This window comes from Populus trichocarpa, chromosome 14 (genome assembly GCF_000002775.5).
Source record: "Populus trichocarpa isolate Nisqually-1 chromosome 14, P.trichocarpa_v4.1, whole genome shotgun sequence".
NCBI classification, from domain to species: domain Eukaryota; kingdom Viridiplantae; phylum Streptophyta; class Magnoliopsida; order Malpighiales; family Salicaceae; genus Populus; species Populus trichocarpa.
The window spans coordinates 15,545,156-15,564,959 of NC_037298.2; the positions used below are offsets into that span (position 1 = coordinate 15,545,156).

The 19,804-nt window shown below is 45.3% G+C and overlaps 2 protein-coding genes and 1 non-coding gene across 3 annotated transcripts; 1 reads left to right on the forward strand and 2 right to left on the reverse strand.

The window, feature by feature from the left end:
* Positions 1-2,551: 2,551 nt before the first annotated feature.
* Positions 2,552-3,072, reverse strand: LOC112324174 (uncharacterized). The gene has a single exon (XM_052447012.1). It carries the CDS (start codon positions 3,070-3,072, stop codon positions 2,971-2,973), a length of 102 nt encoding a protein of 33 aa, XP_052302972.1. The 3' UTR covers positions 2,552-2,970.
* A 305-nt stretch (positions 3,073-3,377) lies between these two features.
* On the reverse strand, positions 3,378-3,533 carry LOC112324226 (5.8S ribosomal RNA). The gene has a single exon (XR_002977969.2). It is a non-coding gene; the product is annotated as a 5.8S ribosomal RNA (ribosomal RNA).
* A 1,083-nt stretch (positions 3,534-4,616) lies between these two features.
* On the forward strand, positions 4,617-9,451 carry LOC112324175 (uncharacterized). Its single transcript, XM_024585824.2, has 9 exons — positions 4,617-4,797; positions 4,882-5,024; positions 5,229-5,953; positions 6,118-6,356; positions 6,438-6,831; positions 6,988-7,691; positions 8,642-8,869; positions 8,963-9,033; positions 9,338-9,451. The coding sequence occupies exons 1-9, from the start codon at positions 4,617-4,619 to the stop codon at positions 9,449-9,451; spliced, it is 2,799 nt and encodes a 932-aa protein (XP_024441592.2).
* Positions 9,452-19,804: the final 10,353 nt, after the last annotated feature.

Here is a 19,804-nt window from a genome sequence, read left to right on the forward strand (position 1 = left end):
AAGAGCTCCTGGGACTTCCAAGCACACCATTCCACTGCGAGCTGAGGTAGTTCAAAGTGGCGCCTGCATTAATGTTGATTCTCAACCCTCACAGGCTTCTCGCCAGTCAATTCTCTCCCCTCATTCACAAGTTAGAATCGGCTACTCAGAGTTGGATGGGAAAGCATCTCTCGTATACTGGTCGGCTGGAGTTAATAAAATTGATCCTGCATGGCATGGTGCAGTTTTGGATTAGTATCTTCCCTATTCCAGCTGTTGTTATCAACAAGATTACCAGTTTGTGTAGGAATTTTCTATGGACCAGGGATGTGCTTAGAAGCAAATCTGTCCTTGTTGCTTGGAAGCAGGTGTGTTTGCCAAAAGATGAAGGGGGTCTGGCGGTTCTTGACATCAAAGCTAGAAATGACAGTTTCTTTGCCAAGCATCTCTGGAATATTCACTTGAAGTCTGATTCCCTCTGGATTCGATGGGTAGATCATTACTACATTTCACATGACTCCATCTGGTCCTTGGATGCAAAGAAAACCGACTCTCCTCTATGGAAGTCAATCTTCTCCCTTCATAACAGAATGATTGATCTTTGTGGTGGGGTTGCTCCAGTGCAACAGTTACTCTCAAGCTGGCACTCTGGTTTGAGTCCTTTTACAGCCAGTGCATATGATTTCTTCAGATATAAAGCTGATCATGTCCAGTGGGCTAGTGTAGTTTGGAAGCAATGGTCTCTTTCAAGACACAGCTTCTCCCTGTGGCTGGCAATGTTGGGCAAACTGCGAACAAGTGATCGTCTTCAGTTTCTCTCCTCTGATCCTATATGCCCTCTTTGTCAGAATGCTGATGAATCTCATGCTCATCTCTTCTTCAATTGTGACTGGTCGTCTTAATGAGCCATTCGCAGTTTCACAGTCTGAATTAGTTCATACTTACACATGCATGGCTTAATCTTTGAGACAAGCATATGACTACTGGCAAGATCAACCAGGTAGCATTCCTTGGCGACACCACGACCCGCACAATCCCCGACGCCGATGAGACGAGGGGCCGAGACGGGCAAGGAAGTCATTCTTATCGAGCACGAGCGGCTCGAACAGGGCGGAGGCCCCCGCACCAGCATCGCATTCTGCATCCTAAAGCACGAGCGATCACGCGTGGGCCAGTTCAGCGGGAGACCGCTCGACTAGAACACGGGCGTCGCTGCTAGGTTCGCCCCGTACCCCCGGGGAGGCACACGACGGAGAGGGACAGCTTCACATTCGAATTTCACCGAAGTAGGTACGCAGCACAGGAACCCCGCCTCGCCGCAAGGCACCTAGGGCCTTGGGCTAAGAGTGATGGGGGCAGCGGGTCGACAATTCGGTGCACCAGCACGGAGCTTGCCAACACAAACAGCCCGATTACTGCTCATGCGACTCTGCGTACACGCGACAACAATCCCGACGAGCAAACCACAACCACGAGAGTAAGTATCGAAGGGTCCAGGCCCTCAGGCCCTAGAGCCCAGCGCCCCACCGCTTAGTGCAGGCGCACGGGCGCGCGCACAATCTTTCAGGGCGCTGCTGGGGCGCCGCCCTAGTGGCCGAACCGAGAGGCCCCTTGAAGAGCAAAAGGTGGATTTTCAGCTCTGGCAGGAGTAGACACTACTACGTCCCAGCTGTCACCCCCCTCTAAAAAATAATTTAAAAATTATTTTTCGTGCAACTTTCCACGTTTAGCCTTCATGCGGGTCGGTTGATTTTTGAAAAAATCCCAGGAATTTTCTAGGCTGGGGAAGCCCTCGGAACCCTCCTCCATTTCCTCCCAGCCTTGTAACCGTGCGAGCGCAGCGCGCGTCGGGGACGCTGGCCTGCGCTGTCGAGCTCGTAAGGGCTGTCTCCGCGGCAGGCCCACTTTACGGGGCACGGCAGGCCGTCGCGCTGGCTCGTCCAGCCTCGACAGTCCCTCGTCCAAGTTTCAGATCGTGCCAAGTCGAACCCATGGCTTGCACAAGCCGTTACGCGCTGCCGAAATCGTATCTGCGTGTAGGCTGCCATTGTCCGCGACAGCCCCTATTTTCGTCAGCCTACCCCCTGATGAATTTTCCTGCCTGGCCTGGCCAATCCAGCGTCCAGCCCATGTTCGTCAAAAAATCTGCGCTGTCGATTTTCCCCCGACGATCCCACAACGGCACAAATCTGCGCTGCCAATTTTTCGCACTGGTGGCATGGCTGCCATTGCCCCAATGTCCAGACCAACAGTCTTCTTCGTCAAGCCTTGGACTGTCTAGTCCCGAGATCTCGAGAACACTGCCCGATCACGTCCCAGCCTCCACGACGTCGTGCCCCTAGAGGGACTCGGGGGGGGCGAATCGGAGCGACATGGGGCTGAATCTTAGTGGATCGTGGCAGCAATGCCACTCTGCCAGTTCCAATACCCCGTCCCGTATTTGAGTCCTCTGCAAAGGATTCTACCCGCCGCTCGGTGGGAATTGTACTTCAAGGCGACCCGCGCGACTCTTTCACCGCGAGGGCTTGGCCAATGGCACGTGCCTCCAGGGCCAAGAGGCCCCTACTGCAGGTCGGCAATCGGATGGCGGGCGCACACGTCGCATCTAGCTTGGATTCTGACTTAGAGGCATTCAGTCATAATCCAACGCACGGTAGCTTCGCGCCACTGGCTTTTCAACCAAGCGCGATGACTAATTGTGCGAATCAACGGTTCCTCTCATACTAGGTTGGATTACTATTACGACATTGTCATCAGTAGGGTAAGACTAACATGTCTCATGATGGTCTAAACCCAGCTCACATTCCCTATTGGTGGGTGAACAAACCAACACTTGGTGAATTCTGCTTCACAATAATAGGAAGAGCCGACATCGAAAGATCAAAAAGCAACGTCCCTATGAACGCTTGGCTGCCACAAGCCAGTTATCCCTGTGGTAACTTTTCTGACACGAAGGTCCACGATCGCAACGATAGCGTCTCCGCGGGCGTTTCAAAGGCCTGGGCTTGGGCCGCCACCACGATCCGCATCGGTCCACGCCCCGAGCCGATCGGCGGACCGGCCGTAACCGTTCCACTTCCGACCGGGGCGCATCGCTGGCCCCCATCCACTTCCCTTCCCACAATTTCAAGCACTCTTTGACTCTCTTTTCAAAGTCCTTTTTATCTTTCCCTCGCGGTACTTGTTTTCTATCGGTCTCTCGCCCGTATTTAGCCTTGCACGGAATTTACCGCCCGATTGGGGCTGCATTCCCAAACAACCCGACTCGCAGATAGCGTCTCGTGGTGCATCCTAGAAAGCTGAGGACTTGATTTTGGGCCAACCGCGAGGAGAAGCGAGCGGGAGACCAGTATCCGGCCCCGCCCTCATGAGCCGAGGGGAGTGGGGGCGACGATGCGTGACACCCAGGCAGACGTGCCCTCGACCAAGAGGACTCGGGCGCAACTAGCGTTCGAAGACTCAATGGTTCACGGGATTCTGCAATTCACACCAAGTATCGCATTTCGCTACGTTCTTCATCGATGTGAGAGCCAAGATATCCGTTGCCGAGAGTCGTTTAGATTATCACCAGAAGAAGGCGCGCCCCCAACGTCGAGGCTACGGAGGCGTGCTCCTAGTACTCAATTTCCTTGGCACTTCTCGCGCTGGGGTTTGTTTGTGAGCCGCGCAGAGCGTAGATGCATCCCTCCACGGCCCGTGAGGACGCGGGGGGTGGGTGCCCCCCGAGCCCAGCATGTCTTGCCACAGGTTCGCGGGTCGTGCTGCTAGGCATGTTTCGACAATGATCCTTCCGCAGGTTCACCTACGGAAACCTTGTTACGACTTCTCCTTCCTCTAAATGATAAGGTTCAGTGGACTTCTCGTGACGTCACCGGCGGCGAACTGCTCACGTCACCGCGATCCGAACACTTCACCGGACCATTCAATCCGTAGGAGCGACGGGCGGTGTGTACAAAGGGCAGGGACGTAGTCAACGCGAGCTAATGACTCGCGCTTACTAGGAATTCCTCATTGAAGACCAACAATTGCAATGATTTATCCCCATCACGATGAAATTTCAAAGATTACCCGGGCTTGTCGGCCAAGGCTATAGACTCGTTGAATACATCAGTGTAGCGCGCGTGCGGCCCAGAACATCTAAGGGCATCATAGACCTGTTATTACCTCAAACTTCCTTGGCCTGGAAGGCCATAGTCCCTCTAAGAAGCTGGCTGCGGAGGGTCACCTCAGCATAGCTAGTTAGCAGGTTGAGGTCTCGTTCGTTAACGAAATTAACCAGACAAATCGTTCCACCAACTAAGAACGACCATGCACCACCACCCATGGGGTTGTTTTATTAAAGTTATTTTCTAGGGAGCTTGTTCCCCCTTTTTTGGTTTAGGGTATCTGTTACCCTCCTATCTGTATATAATTTATTTTTGCTGCTTTTATGGCTTGGTTACTTTTGATCTTAATATATTCTTACATTTGATTAAAAAAATAGCTCTCAGTCGAAGAGAAACTAGAGAGAGATGCTCTCCTTCTTCTTGAAGATTTTTTCCCTCACGGTGGCTTTCTCTGTTTTCTGAGATTCTCCTTGTGACACTGTTCCTTCTTCTCGCCTCCATTTTTCTTTTCCCGTCTGTCTCTACTCATAAATGGCCAAAAACAAAAAGCGATCGAAGACCAGTTCTTCAAATGGTAAAGATCTTCTACATGATTATAGCCCTATTCCTGAACGTGACAACGCTATAATAGCTCTAGATGAGCCTTTGGCTTCCCTTCCTAATGTTGTTCCTCAGGCCAACACCCCGGATCTGCACACCCTCACTGGTGGTGGTACCCCGAACAAATGCATCCTCACTGTTGAGGGGGTTTCAGAGTTCAATGTGTCTTCAGAACAGTAAGGTGTCTCTGTTGCAGATGGATTTGATGCTGGTACTTTGAAAGATGGAGTTTTGGTGGGTGGATCCTCCCCTGTCATCTCTCCTCTTCCTAGTCCTGGTCAGTCTACAGAACCTGCTAATGGACAATTGAGAGACATTTTCTCATCAAACCGAAGCACTGTAAGTTGCCCCAAGCTTGTTCATTTCACTGATATTAGTAAAGATAAGCGTTGCTCCCTCTTTGATGATGACCTAGATAACCAATGTGATTTTTACAAATTATGTATTGTGGGGTATGTTGTTGGACAATTCCCTGGATTTAAAGCTTTACAAAGTCTTGCTAGTTCCACCTAGAAATGTAATGCCTCCTTAACTATTCATGAGTCTGGGTGGTTGATTTACAAATTTAACAATGAAGAAGACAAGCTCTCCGTCCTCAGTGGTGGTTCTTACCTGGTTTACGGGAGACCTTTGGTTTTGAAATCCACGCCGGAATATTTTGATTTTGCCTCCAGTGAAATGACTACAGTGTCGGTTTGGGTTAAATTTCCAAATCTTCCCCTCAGATGTTGGTCCGCCACATGCTTATCTAAAATAGCTAGTGTAATTGGTAAGCCTCTTCAGAGTGATATGCTGACTTCTATCAGATCTAGACTTTCTTATGCTAGAGTTTTAATTGAGCTGGATTTGATGGTTGATCTTCCTCCTTCAATTAATATTACTCTACCCAACATAGTAGATTTGGTGCAAAAGGTTGTATATGAAACCCTTCCAAAATTCTGTAAACACTGTCGAGTCCTTAGGCACACAACTTCAGCTTGCTCCAAGGCACCTGCTAATGTTGAAAAATACAAGATGGATCATGTGGGCAATGCTACCCGTGGAAAAGAAGCCTCTGTTATGGAAACTCCTCTGGAGCCTACACGAGAGGGAAAGATGGTTGAGGAGCATACTCTTAATCCAATGCTAGCTGAAGTTTCTGTTGATGGGTGGGAAACTATCAAAAGCAGGAAAAATAACAACAAAAAGCAAAGGCCTCAAGCTAGAGGGCCGGTTATAGGGAGCAACAGGGTTGAGAACCAGCTAGCCTCCTATAAGGGCAAGGAATTGTAGTGTCTGTTGATGGCCGTAATACTAGGGCAAGCAATGGAAGTTCCATGAGTATGCACACTAAGAGTTCAGTTCAAGCAAATACTAGCAGACCATCTGGAAGTGGTGGGGAGCCTCCCACTACTCTTCCTACCCCATGTTTATTATATTGTTGAAATGTCAGAGGGCTTAATAGCCCTCTGAAACAGCATGAGGTTGCCAGCCTCATGAAGAGAAATAAAATAGATGTCTGTGGTCTTTTAGAGATGAAGTTGTCTTCTTCCAAGGTTGCCTTTATGCAGAAATTTCTGCTAAAGAATTGGAAGTTTGTAAGTAATGCTGAGATTGCCAATACTGCGAGAATTGTTTTATTGTGGAATCCTTCCACTATTAGTATTGAGGTTATTAATTTATCTGCCCAAGGTATTCATGTAGTCATTAATAATATGGTGACTCGATATTGTTTTACTGCCACGTTTGTCTATGGTTATAACATTATTTCAGCTAGGAGAGCTCTCTGGGAAGATCTAAAGAGGTGGTGTCCTTCCTCACCATGGATTGTTCTTGGTGACTTTAACTCTATTTTATCCCAGGATGACAAACATGACAAACATAATGGTGAACCTGTCTCTAGCTATGAAGTCCCTGATTTTAGGGAGTGCTGTGCTGACCTTGGGCTTGCTGATTTGAATGCTACTGGTTGTCACTTCACCTGGTCCAATGGCAGTGTGTGGAGCAAGATTGATAGAGTTATGGTGAATCCCTTATGGTTCAGCTCACAGATGCAGACTCATGTTCATTTCTGCACTCTTGGGGCTTTCTCAGATCATTCTCCAACTTCAATCAAGATAGGGTTGAGACCTCTGCCAGGCAAGCGGAACCTTAAATTCTTCAACATGTGGGCAGCTCATTCTAACTTTATGGAGTTGATTACTAACAATTGAGAAACTGAGGTGTCTGGATCCCGAATGTTTATTCTCTATAAAAGGCTCAAATTATTAAAAAAACATCTAAGGGAGCTTAATAAACTTCACTACAGTCATATCTCGGAAAGGGTGGCTAGAGCTGAAGCAGATTTGGATCGCCATCAAACTCTCTTACAGATGGATAGAGATAACAACCAACTCTTGACACAAGATAAGCTGCTCAGATTGACTCTCATTAATCTTAAGTCTACAGAGAAGATGTTCTTCAGTCAGAAACTCAAAAATACTTTCTTTAAGGAAAGTGATAAGGGCACCCATTTCTTCCATTCTTTAATGAATCATACTCACAAGAGAAACTACATTTCAACTATTCAACGTCCTGATGGTATGCTCACTACATCGATATCAGAAGTTGGAGAAGAATTTATCAGATACTATCGGAGCGAGCTTCTTGGAACCTCAAAACATACTACTTCCATTGATGTAAAGGTGGCTCTCAGTGGTCCCTGTATTAATGCAGGATCCCATTCTTTTCTTCTAGCTCCGGTGTCTAATGATTCAATTAAGGAAGCCCTTTTCAGTATTGGTAATGACAAGGCCCCTGGCCCTGATGGTTACTCGTCCCTTTTTTTCAAAACAGCTTGGGACATGGTTGGCAATGATTTATGTGCTGCTATACGTGATTTTTTTGTTTCTGGCCGACTCTTGAAGCAAGTAAATCACTCAGTAATAGCTCTTATGCCCAAGTCTGATAATGTCACCTTTGCTGCTGACTTCAGGCCAATATCCTGCTGCAATGTTATTTATAAAGTTATCTCTAAAATCCTGGCAGGTAGAATGGCTAAGTTCTTCATGAGATAATTAATCCTGCTTAAAATGCGTTTCTTGGAGGTAGAAATATGGCAGACAACATCAACCTCATGCAGGAGCTCCTTAGGCATTATGGCAGCAAAAGAGCCTCACCACGATGTATCATTAAAATTGATTTCAGGAAGGCATTTGATTCTATCTAGTGGCCTTTTCTTAAGCAACTGATGAAACTATTTGGGTTCTCAAATCATTTTGTCCATCTTGTTATGATGTCTGTTGAAACAACATCCTTCTTAGTGGCAGTTAATGGTGACTTGTTTTGGGTTCTTTGCTGGTAAATGTGGTGTTCGGCAAGGAGATCCATTATCTCCCTATCTTTTTATCATGTGCATGGAATATTTTTCTCGGCTGCTTAATATGGCTACTTAAAATCTATTGATGTTCTATTTCAAAAATTTCAGATTCTATTCTATATTGTCTTGTATTTTCATGACAACAATCACTTGGCATACAATGTTGCAAACTGAAGCTTCGGGCAGTACAGTTTTGGTTTCTGCTGGTTTGGTTTCTTGCAATTCATCAGCTAGTCTGGAGGTTTCTATTTGTATATAATTTTATGTATTGGTTAAATTAGACACCTCTTCATGGATTAGGTTTCTAGAATAACCAATGTTGTTGTTGGTCTCCCTTAGCCCTGCGTGGGTGGTAGTTTTCTTTGTCTGCTATTCTTTGTTGATATTGCTGGTTTACTTCCTTCTTGTCCTATGCTGGTATACTGGTTTGCTGGTTTGCTGGCTAGTCTTCATCATCTGCTGCCAGTGTTAGTATAAAGCTATCCTGAAGCTTGGTGGAAGATGGCCATTGGGTCTGCTTGGTTTGGAATGGTTTTGGTTATATGGTTCGGTTATATGCATGGCATGCATGGTTTCTACGTGATATTTAATGAAGACTTACAACTCTCTTGGCTGGTAGTGTGCTCTCTTGCTTGGATTTTTGTGGCTCTGGCTGATGATTTCCACGTCCCTGCATGGAAGAGCTCATGGTTTGCTGTTGGTTCTTTGCCTATGGCTGAATGGTGTTTACGTGAGCTAAGTCTCTACATGGTATCTGCATGGTTTGAGTTGATTCAGCGTGGTCCCTTCGTCCCTATGTGCATGAGCTGCTGTCTTCTACTCTCGGCTGGTGGAAGATGGCTTGTGGGTCTGCATGGCTTGGCTTGGTATGGTTTGGTCTCTTCATAGCCTGCATGGTTTCTGCATGTTTCTCTACGTGATTATCATTGTCTTGTTGCAGTTCTCTTAGCTGGAAGTGAGCAATTTTGGGTTCTCTTTATAATACTACGTGTGGCTGCTGTTGGCCTTAGGGTTGTTTTATTAAAGTTATTTTCTAGGGAGCTTGTTCCCCCTTTTTTGGTTTAGGGTATCTGTTACCCTCCTATCTGTATATAATTTGTTTTTGCTGCTTTTGTGGCTTGGTTACTTTTGATCTTAATATATTCTTGCATTTGATCAAAAAAAAAAAAAAGAGCTCTCAGTCTATGGCATAGGGTGGTTTGGGAGCAGTGGTCCTTACCTAAGTATAGTTTCATTCTATGGTTGGCTACTTTGGGCAAACTCGGCACTCGGGATCACTATTGATCCATATTGATCCCACCTGTGTATTTTGTAGGCAGGAGGAAGAATCTCACAGGCACTTATTCTTTCTTTGTGCTTGGCCATGTCAATTGTGGACTATGATCAAAGCCTGGTTGCGGATAACCAGGAATATGAATTCCCTTTCTAGTGCTCTCCGTTGGTTGCACCCCAAGAAGAGAAACATGGCAGCTCGTATGAGAAGGGTTTCGTTGGGCATTGTGGTTTACTTAATCTGGGAGGAGCGAAACAGAAGGATTTTCGATGGCAATTCCAGAGCTGTTAATACATTCTTCAGAAGATTCTAAGTCTTGTTCTACACCATCTTCCACTTCCATGAGAGGGATCACTCTCTATTACATGTTGGCTGATGGTACTTGGAAGGGCTACACCTCCTGGTAGAATTAGTTTTGTTTATGTGGTTTATGGTCTATGGTTCTTGTTCAAAAACCTGTTTGTTTCTTTCTTCCTAGATAAGATACACCGTAATGGCCAGAAAGACTCTTCTCATTCGAGACACCATATTGCATCTCTTGGAGTGTAACCCACAAAGTGCACTATGCAAAGTCAGCATCCTCCTGCCAATACGAAGCCAAGATTTTATCTTATCCCACAAACGACTCGTCCAATTACAAGCAAAGAACAGATGACCATAGGTCTCTTCCTCACACCGACAGAAAACACAAGCGGGATCAATAGGAATGAACCTCAACCTGTCACGAGTGCGGAGTTTGCCCATGACAGCCAGCCATAGTATGAAGCTGTATTTAGGCAAAGACCACGGCTCGCAGACAACTCGACCCCACGAAACTACTGAACCAACCGGTCAGAAGAAATCATATGCGTGGGCTAGAAAGGGACCAGCGGCAGTAGACCACCTATTCATCAAAGAGATGCTCTCCACTTCTGAGTCCCCACAATGCTGAAAGATGAGGTCCCTAACAGAAACAATTGCTTTCCACAGCGGGGAAGAGGAAGGACGCGATTGGACAGTCCAAATGGTGCCACTGCTCAAGTAGAAATGGTGGATCCAGCGAATCCAAACTGAGTCTGTTTTAAGATGTATATGCCATAGTTGCTTGCCAAGAAAACTTCTATTATGGGCACAAAGATCAAATAAACCCAGCCCACCCTCTGCTTTAGGCATGCAAACAGTCTTCCAAGCAACTAGAGTTGAGGTGCTTCTACGGACATCCCCGGTCCATAGAAAGTTTCTGCAAATGCTTATAATGTTCCTCATCACAGTTGCAGGGATAGGGAAAATATTTAGCCAAAACTGGACTTTCCCAAATAGAACAGACCGGAGGAGCTCCAAACGCCCTGCATACAAAAGATGTTTGCCAATCCATCCTTGGACTGACGATTGCAAATCCTGCAGAAGCGGCGAAAACTTGATAGCTAGCAGCCTATGAGGACTCAGAGGAACCCCAAGATATGTGAAAGGAAATTGCCCTTCTCTGAAGCCAGAAGTTGTGAGAATAGAATGCTTGTGAATAGAGCCCACTCCCCCAAAGAAAATGAATGATTTCTGCGGATTAATGTCCAAACTCAAGTCTAGCCAAAGAGAGTGAGCTGTTGAAGGATACAATGAACTGAAAAGGGGTCACCATGAGAGAGAAGTAAAACATCATCTGCAAAAGCAAGGTGAGTGATACCTTGTACTGCACATTTAGGATGAAACCGAAAGCCCTCCTGTTGGGAAACAAGCGTGAGTATTCTGGAGAAGTATTTCATACAACATATGAAAAGGTACGGGGACAAGGGGTCTCCTTATCGAACACCACTGTTTCCCGAAAAAAACCCATGGATATCACCATTAACTGCAACAGAGTAGGAGGCAGAGGAAACACATTGCATAACAAGAAGGAGAAATTTAGCTGGAAAGTCAAGGTAGCGAAAAAGGCGTTCAAGAAATTCCCATTGGACAGAGTCAAAGGCTTTTTTAAAATCAACTTTCAGCAAGCATCGGGGGGACGTGCTCTTCCTACCATACTGGCGAAGAAGCTCCTGAACAAGATTAATGTTGTCGCTCATATTCCTGCCACCTAAGAAAGCATTCTGCATGGGGCTGACAATGTCCTGTAAGGCTTGGGCAAGCCGACTAGCTAAAATCTTGGCAATCACTTTATAAATAACATTACAACAGGAAATAGGCCTGAAATCAGATGGAGAAGAGACATTCTCTGATTTGGGGACCAAAGCAATGATGGAGTGGCTAACCTGCTTAAGTAGTTTGCCAGAGTGAAAGAAGTCCTGAACAGCCGCATAAAAATCCCCGCCCACAACAGACCAAGCTTGCTTGAAGAAGGAGGAGTAGCCATCAGGGTCTGGGGCCTTCTCATTCTCAATGCTAAAAACTACCTGATGAATATCCTCATGAGAGACCGGGGAGAGGAGAAAGCCATGAGAGCTAGGTGGAAGACACGGGCCACACTGAATAACTGCACTGTCAAGGGGAACAATGGTCTTGGAAGTGCCTAGCAACTGTTGGTAATAAGCCACAAATTCATCACCCACTTCCTAAAGAGAACTGCTAAGTCTGTCGTTACTGCACATAATAGTTGGAATGAAGTTCTTGCGATGGTTCTGCCCCATGAGAGCATGGAAGAACTTAGAGCCTCTGTCACTGTCCTTGAGAAACTTGCATTTTATTTTTTGACTGAAGAACTGTTTTTCCGCAAACTTCAAAGAAGATAGTTTGGATCGTAGAAGCATGTCCTATTCAAACAAAAGTTGGTTATCCCTGTCGTGCTGGAATGCAGATTGAAGTTGCCCCAACTGAGACTCAAGCCGAGAAACACTTTATGAAATGTGACTGAAATGAAGGCGATTGAGCTCCTTTAAAGGCCCCTTCAAGAGCATAAGCCTACGGTAAAAAATATACATGGGAGTACCATATACAGGAGAGGACCAACCAGAAGAGACCACCTCCAGAAACTGATCATGTGCAGCCCACATATTAAAGAATTTAAAATTTCATCTACCCTACACATAGGGATCCAGTCTAACTACTGCAGGAGAATGATCTGTAAAGGCACCTGGGGAACCAAAGTGAACATGAGTTAGACGCTGCAAAGAAGACCATGAAGGATTGATCAACACCCGATCGAGTTTGCTCCAAACAGAGCCGTTTGTCCAACTGAAGTGGCAGCCAGTGAAATTGACATCATGAAGGCCCAGATCAAAACAACAGTCTTGAAAATCAGAGATTTCATAGGAAGAGACAGCCTCACCATTGTGTTTATCTGCAGGGGAAAGCATAGAGTTAAAATCACCAAGAACTATCCAGGGACAGCTTGAATTACAGCGCCTTAAATCCTCCCATAGAGATCGTCTTGCAGAGATAGTATTGAAGCCATAAACAAAAGTAACCATAAAGCTAATTTGAGAAATCAAACAGGTTTCTGAAAGATGTAAAGCCTGTGCAGAGGATCCAAGCAAATCAACCTTAACTGTAAATGGATTCCAAAAAACCACAATTCTAGCAGTGCGTGCAACATCTGCATTTGAAAAATACTACCAGTGCCTTGGCCAAAATTTATGCATAGAGGCAACTCTGGAGGAGAGCATTTTTGTTTCAAGCAACCCACACACATCCATCTTATGCTTCTTCATGAGGCTAACAACCTCATGTTGCTTCAGGGGATTATTAAGTCCCCTGATATTCCAGCTGAATATAATCATAGTTTTGCAGGGGAAGGGGAAACCCTTCCACTACGACCACGCTGCTTCTGGTTACGAGTTCGGACTCCACATTGGATAGACACATCTAAGATAGGAGCATTCACAGATTTGCCAGCAATATCAGCCTCACCAGTATTAGTTGCCAAAGAGTTTGTTCTGGGAGTAGAGGGATTGTGACCTTCGCCAGCACAAGGAGGCACAACCAATGGTTCAGTACGAGAAGGGGAAAAACCCCGAACCTCTTTAGCACAAGGGGTTGCCATCAATGGATTAGTTCTAGAAGTTTGAACTGCTCCTGTGCAAACAAGGGGGAAGGAGTTACAGGAGAGTTGGCAACAAATACTGCCCAGATACGGGCCCAGATACGACCACCTCCTTCCCCTTATCCTGCTTACTGGATTTACGTCTAGATTCCACAGTAACCCAACCATTAGTAATAACATAATCAGCTTATGACCCGACACCCCCTAGAAACTGCTGGTATGTCGTGGTCTTGTGACTGGCCTTGCACCTATGGTAGAGGAGAAAAAACCTGGAGAGGAGGCTGGGGACCCAATCTACTAAAAGCAATCCCTTTATCAGCTTAAACAGCCTGAGCCTGGGTTGATGGTAGGGAACAATTTTGATAGCAGCAGCAGCTTTGGGGCAGAGGAGATGAGTATGGCCAAGAACATGGCAAAAATTACAATACTTAGGCAAAGTTTCGTAGACAACCTTTTGGTACAGAGTAGGACCTTCAGGCAAAGAGATCTCAACTGAGTGTTGGAGTTCCTCAAGAAGATCAATTTCAACCAACACCCGTGCATAAGACATATGGGAAAGATTTGAGGTAAGCTGGTCACACTAAATAGGCTTCCCAAGAACGCTGGCTATCTTTGATAAACAAATAGGTGACCAGCAGCACAGAGGAAGGTTTGGAAACTTTACCCAAACAGGGACCCTTGACATTTCTTCACTGGAAAAGTCAAAATTTCATCATAGGCCGCAAAATAAGGGGCCGTCTATACACAAGATAGGGTCCTCCACGAAGAACCGTAAGCTTAGCCTCCTCTATTTTAAAATGGTAGACCAGCCACCCAGATTCATGGATGGTAAGGGTGGCCTCACATTTCCAAACATTGAAGATAATACTATTCAGAGCTCTATAGCCAAGGCTTTTTCAAGATACATAGCCCACAACACAAAAATTCCAAACTTCAAATTTGGGTTGAATGTCCTCAGGGGAAATGGCACAAGTTTTGGAGAGATGATTAAGTGAGAAGTTTTGAAGTTTGGTATAGGAAACAGTAGATCTATTGGAAAAGAAAAGGTCCCGCCATTTGCTACTACCAGGAGCGGAGAGAGGGTTACCTGCTACAATAGAGGGTGGAGACTTTCGACAGACAGAAGGTGGAGAGAGAGGCATCACACTCTTCATCGGAGGTGGGGAGGTATCTTCTCAGCCGGGGGCAGAGGAGAAGGGGAAGGCACTTTCTCAACAGGGAGCAGAGAAGGGGCTTGAGGGGAGTCATCACACTCTTCATCAGAAAAGTTAAAATCCAGTTGATCCTCATCCAGGATCTCTTCATCAGAAGCAATAGAGCAATCTTCCACCAGAACCTCATCCAAAGACTTAGAGCCAGAAGCAACAACCAACTCAGATGCAGGATGGAGAGCACTAAGACCCACTTCACAAGGTTGAGATGAAGGCGAGGGGGAAGGGTCTGGGTCGGGTGCACAGGGAACTACATCGGGTTTGGTAGCAGGGACAACCGTGAGGGCGAGAACCACTGAACCATCGCCATCGTGGTCAACCCTTCATGGTCTTATTTATAGCGCCTCACTCATGTTCATTTTGGAAATTCAGGTGCCTTTACTGACCATTCTCGTGCCGAAGTTCGTCTGGATCCGTTTGTGCAGGGTAGATGAAATTTTAAATTCCACAACATATGGGCTTCACATGATCAATTCTTGGAGGTGGTCTCTTCTCATTAGTTCTCTCCAGTATATGGCACTCCTATGTACATTTTGTGTCTTAGGCTTAAACTCCTGAAAGGGCATTTGAAAGAGCTCAATCGTCTTCATTTTAGTCATATATCAGAACGAGTATTGCGACTTGAATCTGAGTTGGAGCATCATCAATCTGTATTGTGGCAAGACATGGATAATCAACTCTTATTAGCTCAAGACAGGATTCTTCGATCCAAGTTGTCTACTATGAAGTTTGCTGAAAAATAGTTTTTCAGTCAAAAGATAAAATACAACTTTCTTAAACACAGTGACAAAGGCTCTAAGTTCTTCCATGCTCTCCTAGGTCAGAATCATCGGAGGAACTTCATTCCAGCCATTATGTGCAGCCATGGCAGTCTTAGTACATCATTCCACTTGATAGTGTAGTTATTCACTGTGGTCCATGTCTTTCATCTAGTTCTCATGGCCTTCTCCTCTCTCCAGTTTCTCATGAGGATATACGAAAAGCAGTCTTCAGCATTGGAAATGACAAAGCCCCAGGTCCCGATGGCTACTCCTCCTCCTTCTACAAGCAAGCCTGGCCTGTTGTGGGAGGGGATGTATGTGCGACTATTCAGGATTTTTTCCAATCTTGTAGACTCCTCAAACAGGTTAACCATTCAATTATTGCTTTGGTTCCCAAATCAGCAAATGTTTCTTCTCCATCTGATTACAGACCAATTTCTTGTTGTAATGTTATCTACAAAGTGATTGCAAAGATTTTAGCAAGTCGCCTTGCTCACGCTTTAAAGGACATTGTCAGCCCATGCATAATGCATTTTTAGGTGGCAGGTTTATGAGTGACAACATCAATCTTATCTAGGAGCTTCTTCGTCAGTATGGCAGGAAACGCTCGTCACCTCGTTGTTTGCTGAAAGTTGATTTTAAAAAAGCCTTTGACTCTGTCCAGTGGGAATTCTTAGCAAACCTTCTTCGACACTTTGGCTTTCCAGCTCATTTTGTCTTTCTTGTTATGGAATGTGTATCCACTGCTTCTTTCTCTGTTGCAGTTTATGGGGATATTCATGGGGTTTTCTTGGGGAAGAGTGGAGTCAGACAAGGCGATCCCTTGTCCCCATACCTTTTTATCTGCTGTATGGAATATTTCTCCAGAATGTTTAAGCTTGCCTCCCAGCAGGAAGGCTTTTGTTTCCATCCAAAGTGTGAGGTGCAAGGCATCAGTCACCTTGCGTTTGCAGACGATGTATTACTTCTCTCCCGTGGTGACTTCTCTCCAGTTCATTGTCTACTCCAATAGCTCACTCTCTTTGGCCAGACTTCTGGTTTGGACATCAACCCGCAGAAATCATCCATTTTCTTTAGGGGAGTAGGCAATATTCAAAAGCAATCTATTGGAAGATGTGTCTTGTTGGCTATATTGTTGGTCGCTCTCCTAGCTTTAAAACCTTGTAGAACCTTATTGCTACCACAAGGCACTATGAGGCATCTTTAACTATCTGGTTGGTTGATTTTCAAATTTGCTTATGATGCAGACAAATTGAATGTCTTGTCTAGAGGTCCTTATCTAGTCTATGGCAGGCCTCTCATTCTTAGGGCAATGCTAGAATATTTTGATTTATCTTCCTCTGAAATGCACATTGTTCCAGTTTCAGTTAAATTTCTCAACCTCCCACTCAAGTGCTGGTCTCTCAAATGTCTGTCTAAGATCGCCAGTGTACTTGGTAAACCCGTTCAAAGTGACATGCTTACCTCTTCTATGTCAAGACTCTCTTATGCCAGGGTGTTGGTGGAAGTCAACTTGTTATTTGACCTGCCTTACTCCATTAAAGTTACTTTACCAAATGGCAGTCTGCTCCATCAACAAGTTGTTTATGAAACCCTATCACGTTTTTGCAAGCATTGTAGAACCCTTGGTCACCTTACTTCAACTTGCACCAAATCCCCGCCTCCTCTTGTTCCAAATAAACAGCAAGCTCATGACCCTGCTCCTGTTCCCAAAGACAGGGATTCTGTTTTCCACCATTTGGGTCCCCAAGTAGACACCCCTATTGTTGACTGCTCAGGAGATAAACTGTCTGCTGATTGTGATCCTAATACAAAGCAGGTTGAAGCTGAGCTTGTATCTGAGAATGGAGCTGCTGCTCCTCACACTGGTGGTTGGGAAATTGTTCAGAGCAGAAAAGTTAGGCGCAAGCCTTCACTCCCAAGACCTTCTACTAGATCCCCTCATGTTGAGCCTTGCTCGCCCCAAGAAACTTCTCATATGGTTAACAGGGAGCGTGACGCTTTCACCTCCAAGTCCTGTTTCCCACACCACATCAACACCAGCTCCTAATGACTTAGCTGGCTTTCGAATTGATAAGGGCAAATCTCTGGTTGTATCAGGTGCTCTAGGTCATTCCACATCTTGTTCAATTGGTATGCCCCCAGGGAGAAGGGCTCAACAGCGCACTGGTGGTTGCCTCCCAACCCCCTTCATTCATGAAGATCTACTCCTGGAATGTGAAAGGGCTCAACAGCCCTCTGAAACAACATTAGGTAGTAAGCCTCATGAAGAAGAATAAGTTAGATGTTTGTGGTTTTGTTGAAACAAAGCTGGCTTCTTCTGCTGTTTCTTTCATGCATAATCTCCGGTTAAGGAATTGGAGGTCTTTGTCTAATGTTGCAGCAACCAACACTGCACGCATTTTGATTTTTTGGAACCCCTCCACTATTAAGGTGGAGCTCATTGATCTTTCTGCCCAGGGTCTTCACGTCACCATAAGTAGCTTGGTGAATCAATGTACTTTTATTGCAACTTTTGTTTATGGCTATAACACTATTATTGCTCGCAGAGCTCTTTAGGAAGACTTGCAGAAATGGAGCCCAAATTCTCCCTAGATTATTCTGGGCGATTTTAACTCTCTCATGTTAACCTGTATCCTCATATGAAGTTGCTGATTTTAGAACCTATTGCTCTATGTTAGGTCTCTCTAATCTCAACTTCACAGGAAGCCATTTCACCTGGACCAATGGGAAGATATGGAGTAAAATTGACAGGGTTCTGGCGAATCCAAACTGGTTGAGTCTTCAAATATCAGTCCATCTTCACTTCAGCACCCCAGGTGCCTTTTCTGATCATTCTCCCATATCGATCAACATTGGCCCTCAGTATCAAAGAAGATGTGCTAGCTTCAAGTTTTTTAACATGTGGGTGGAGCATCAAGATTATAAATCCCTCCTCTTTGAGCAATGGCATGCTGAGGTCTATGGCTCTCCAATGTATGTCTTATGCAGGCGGCTTAAGCTTCTCAAGGGTCCCCTGAAACAGCTCAACAAGCTTCATTTTGGCCACATTTCGGAGAGAGTCCGCAGGGTTGAAGCTGATATGGAGCAGCATCAATCTTTGCTGCAAGACAATAGGGACAATGTGCAATTGCTGGCTCAAGATCACAAGCTTCGCCTGGAGCTTGTCAACCTTAAATCATCGAAGAAAATGTTCTATAGCCAGAAATTGAAATGTAACTTGTTCAAGGATAGTGATAGAGGGACTAGCTTTTTCCATGCCTTGATGAACCAGAAACACAAGAAGAACTTCATTCCTGCTATTCATCGTAATGATGGTTCCCTCACAACTTCAGTAAGTGAGGTAGGGGATGTCTTTGTCAGCTTCTTCAAGCAGCTCCTGGGTACTTCGCGGACCACATCCCCTTTCGATGAGTCTTTTGTCCGTTGTGGTCCCTGTATTGATTCTACCTTGTATGCTTCTTTATTAGCTGATGTCTCAAATGATGATATAAAAAAGGCCCTCTTCAGTATTGATGATACAAAATCCTCAGGCCCTGATGGTTACTCCGCTTTATTCTTCAAGAATTCTTGGGATGTGCTTGGTCAGGATCTTTGTGCTGCGGTGAGAGACTTCTTCCAATCAGGCCAGCTTCTTAAGCATATCAATCATTTTATCATAGCTTTGGTACCGAAGTCTCCTCATGTCTGAACTGCCAGCGACTTCAGACCCATTTCTTGTTGTAACGTAGTGTACAAGATCATCTCAAAAATTCTAGCTGACATAATGGGGCATGTCCTGGATGGCATCATCAGCCCCATACAAAATGCCTTCCTAGGTGGTCGTCGCATGGCTGACAATATCAATCTTTTGAAGGAGCTGCTTAGTCAATATGAAAGGAAAAGAACGTCCCCTAGATGCCTGATTAAAATTGATTTCAGGAAAGCACGCAGAAGTCTCTCACCGCAGCACAAACATCCTGATCAACCACATCCCAAGAATTCTTGAAGAATAAAGCGTAGTAAGCATCAGGGCCCGGGGATTTTGTATCACCAATATTGAAGAGGGCTTTTTTTATATCATCATTTGAGACATCAACTAATAAAGAAGCATGCAAGGTAAAATCAATACAGGGACCACAGCGGACAAAAGACTCATCGAAAGGGGATGTGGTTCGCGAAGTACCAGGAGCTGCTTGAAGAAGCTGACAAAGACATCCCCTACCTCACTCACTGAACTTCATTCCTGCTTGAAGTACCCAGTAGCATGAATGAAGTTCTTCTTATGTTTCTGGTTCATCAAGGCATGGAAAAAGCTAGTCCCTCTTTCACTATCCTTGAACAAGTTACATTTCAATTTCTGGCTATAGAACATTTTCTTCGATGATTTAAGGTTGACAAGCTCCAGGCAAAGCTTGTGATCTTGAGCTAGGAATTGAGCATTGTTCCTATTGTCTTGCAGTAAAGATTGGTGGTGCTCCAGGTTTACTTCAGCCCTGCGGACTCTCTCCGAAATGTGGCCAAAATGAAACTTGTTGAGCTGCTTCAAGGGACCCTTGAGAAGCTTAAGCCGCCTACATAATATATACATTGGAGAGCCATAGAC

What these genes read in the sequence shown, in the direction of transcription:
- LOC112324174 (XM_052447012.1), bottom strand. Translation starts at nt 3,072, where the DNA reads ATGCGCCCCGGTCGGAAGTGGAACGGTTACGGCCGGTCCGCCGATCGG.
- LOC112324175 (XM_024585824.2), top strand. Translation starts at nt 4,617, where the DNA reads ATGGCCAAAAACAAAAAGCGATCGAAGACCAGTTCTTCAAATGGTAAA. An exon ending in AACCTTAAATTCTTCAACAT is followed by an intron (nt 6,832 to 6,987) that starts GTGGGCAGCTCA and finishes TATCTCGGAAAG; the next exon opens with GGTGGCTAGAGCTGAAGCAG. An exon ending in TGGCTGCTGTTGGCCTTAGG is followed by an intron (nt 9,034 to 9,337) that starts GTTGTTTTATTA and finishes TGTATTTTGTAG; the next exon opens with GCAGGAGGAAGAATCTCACA.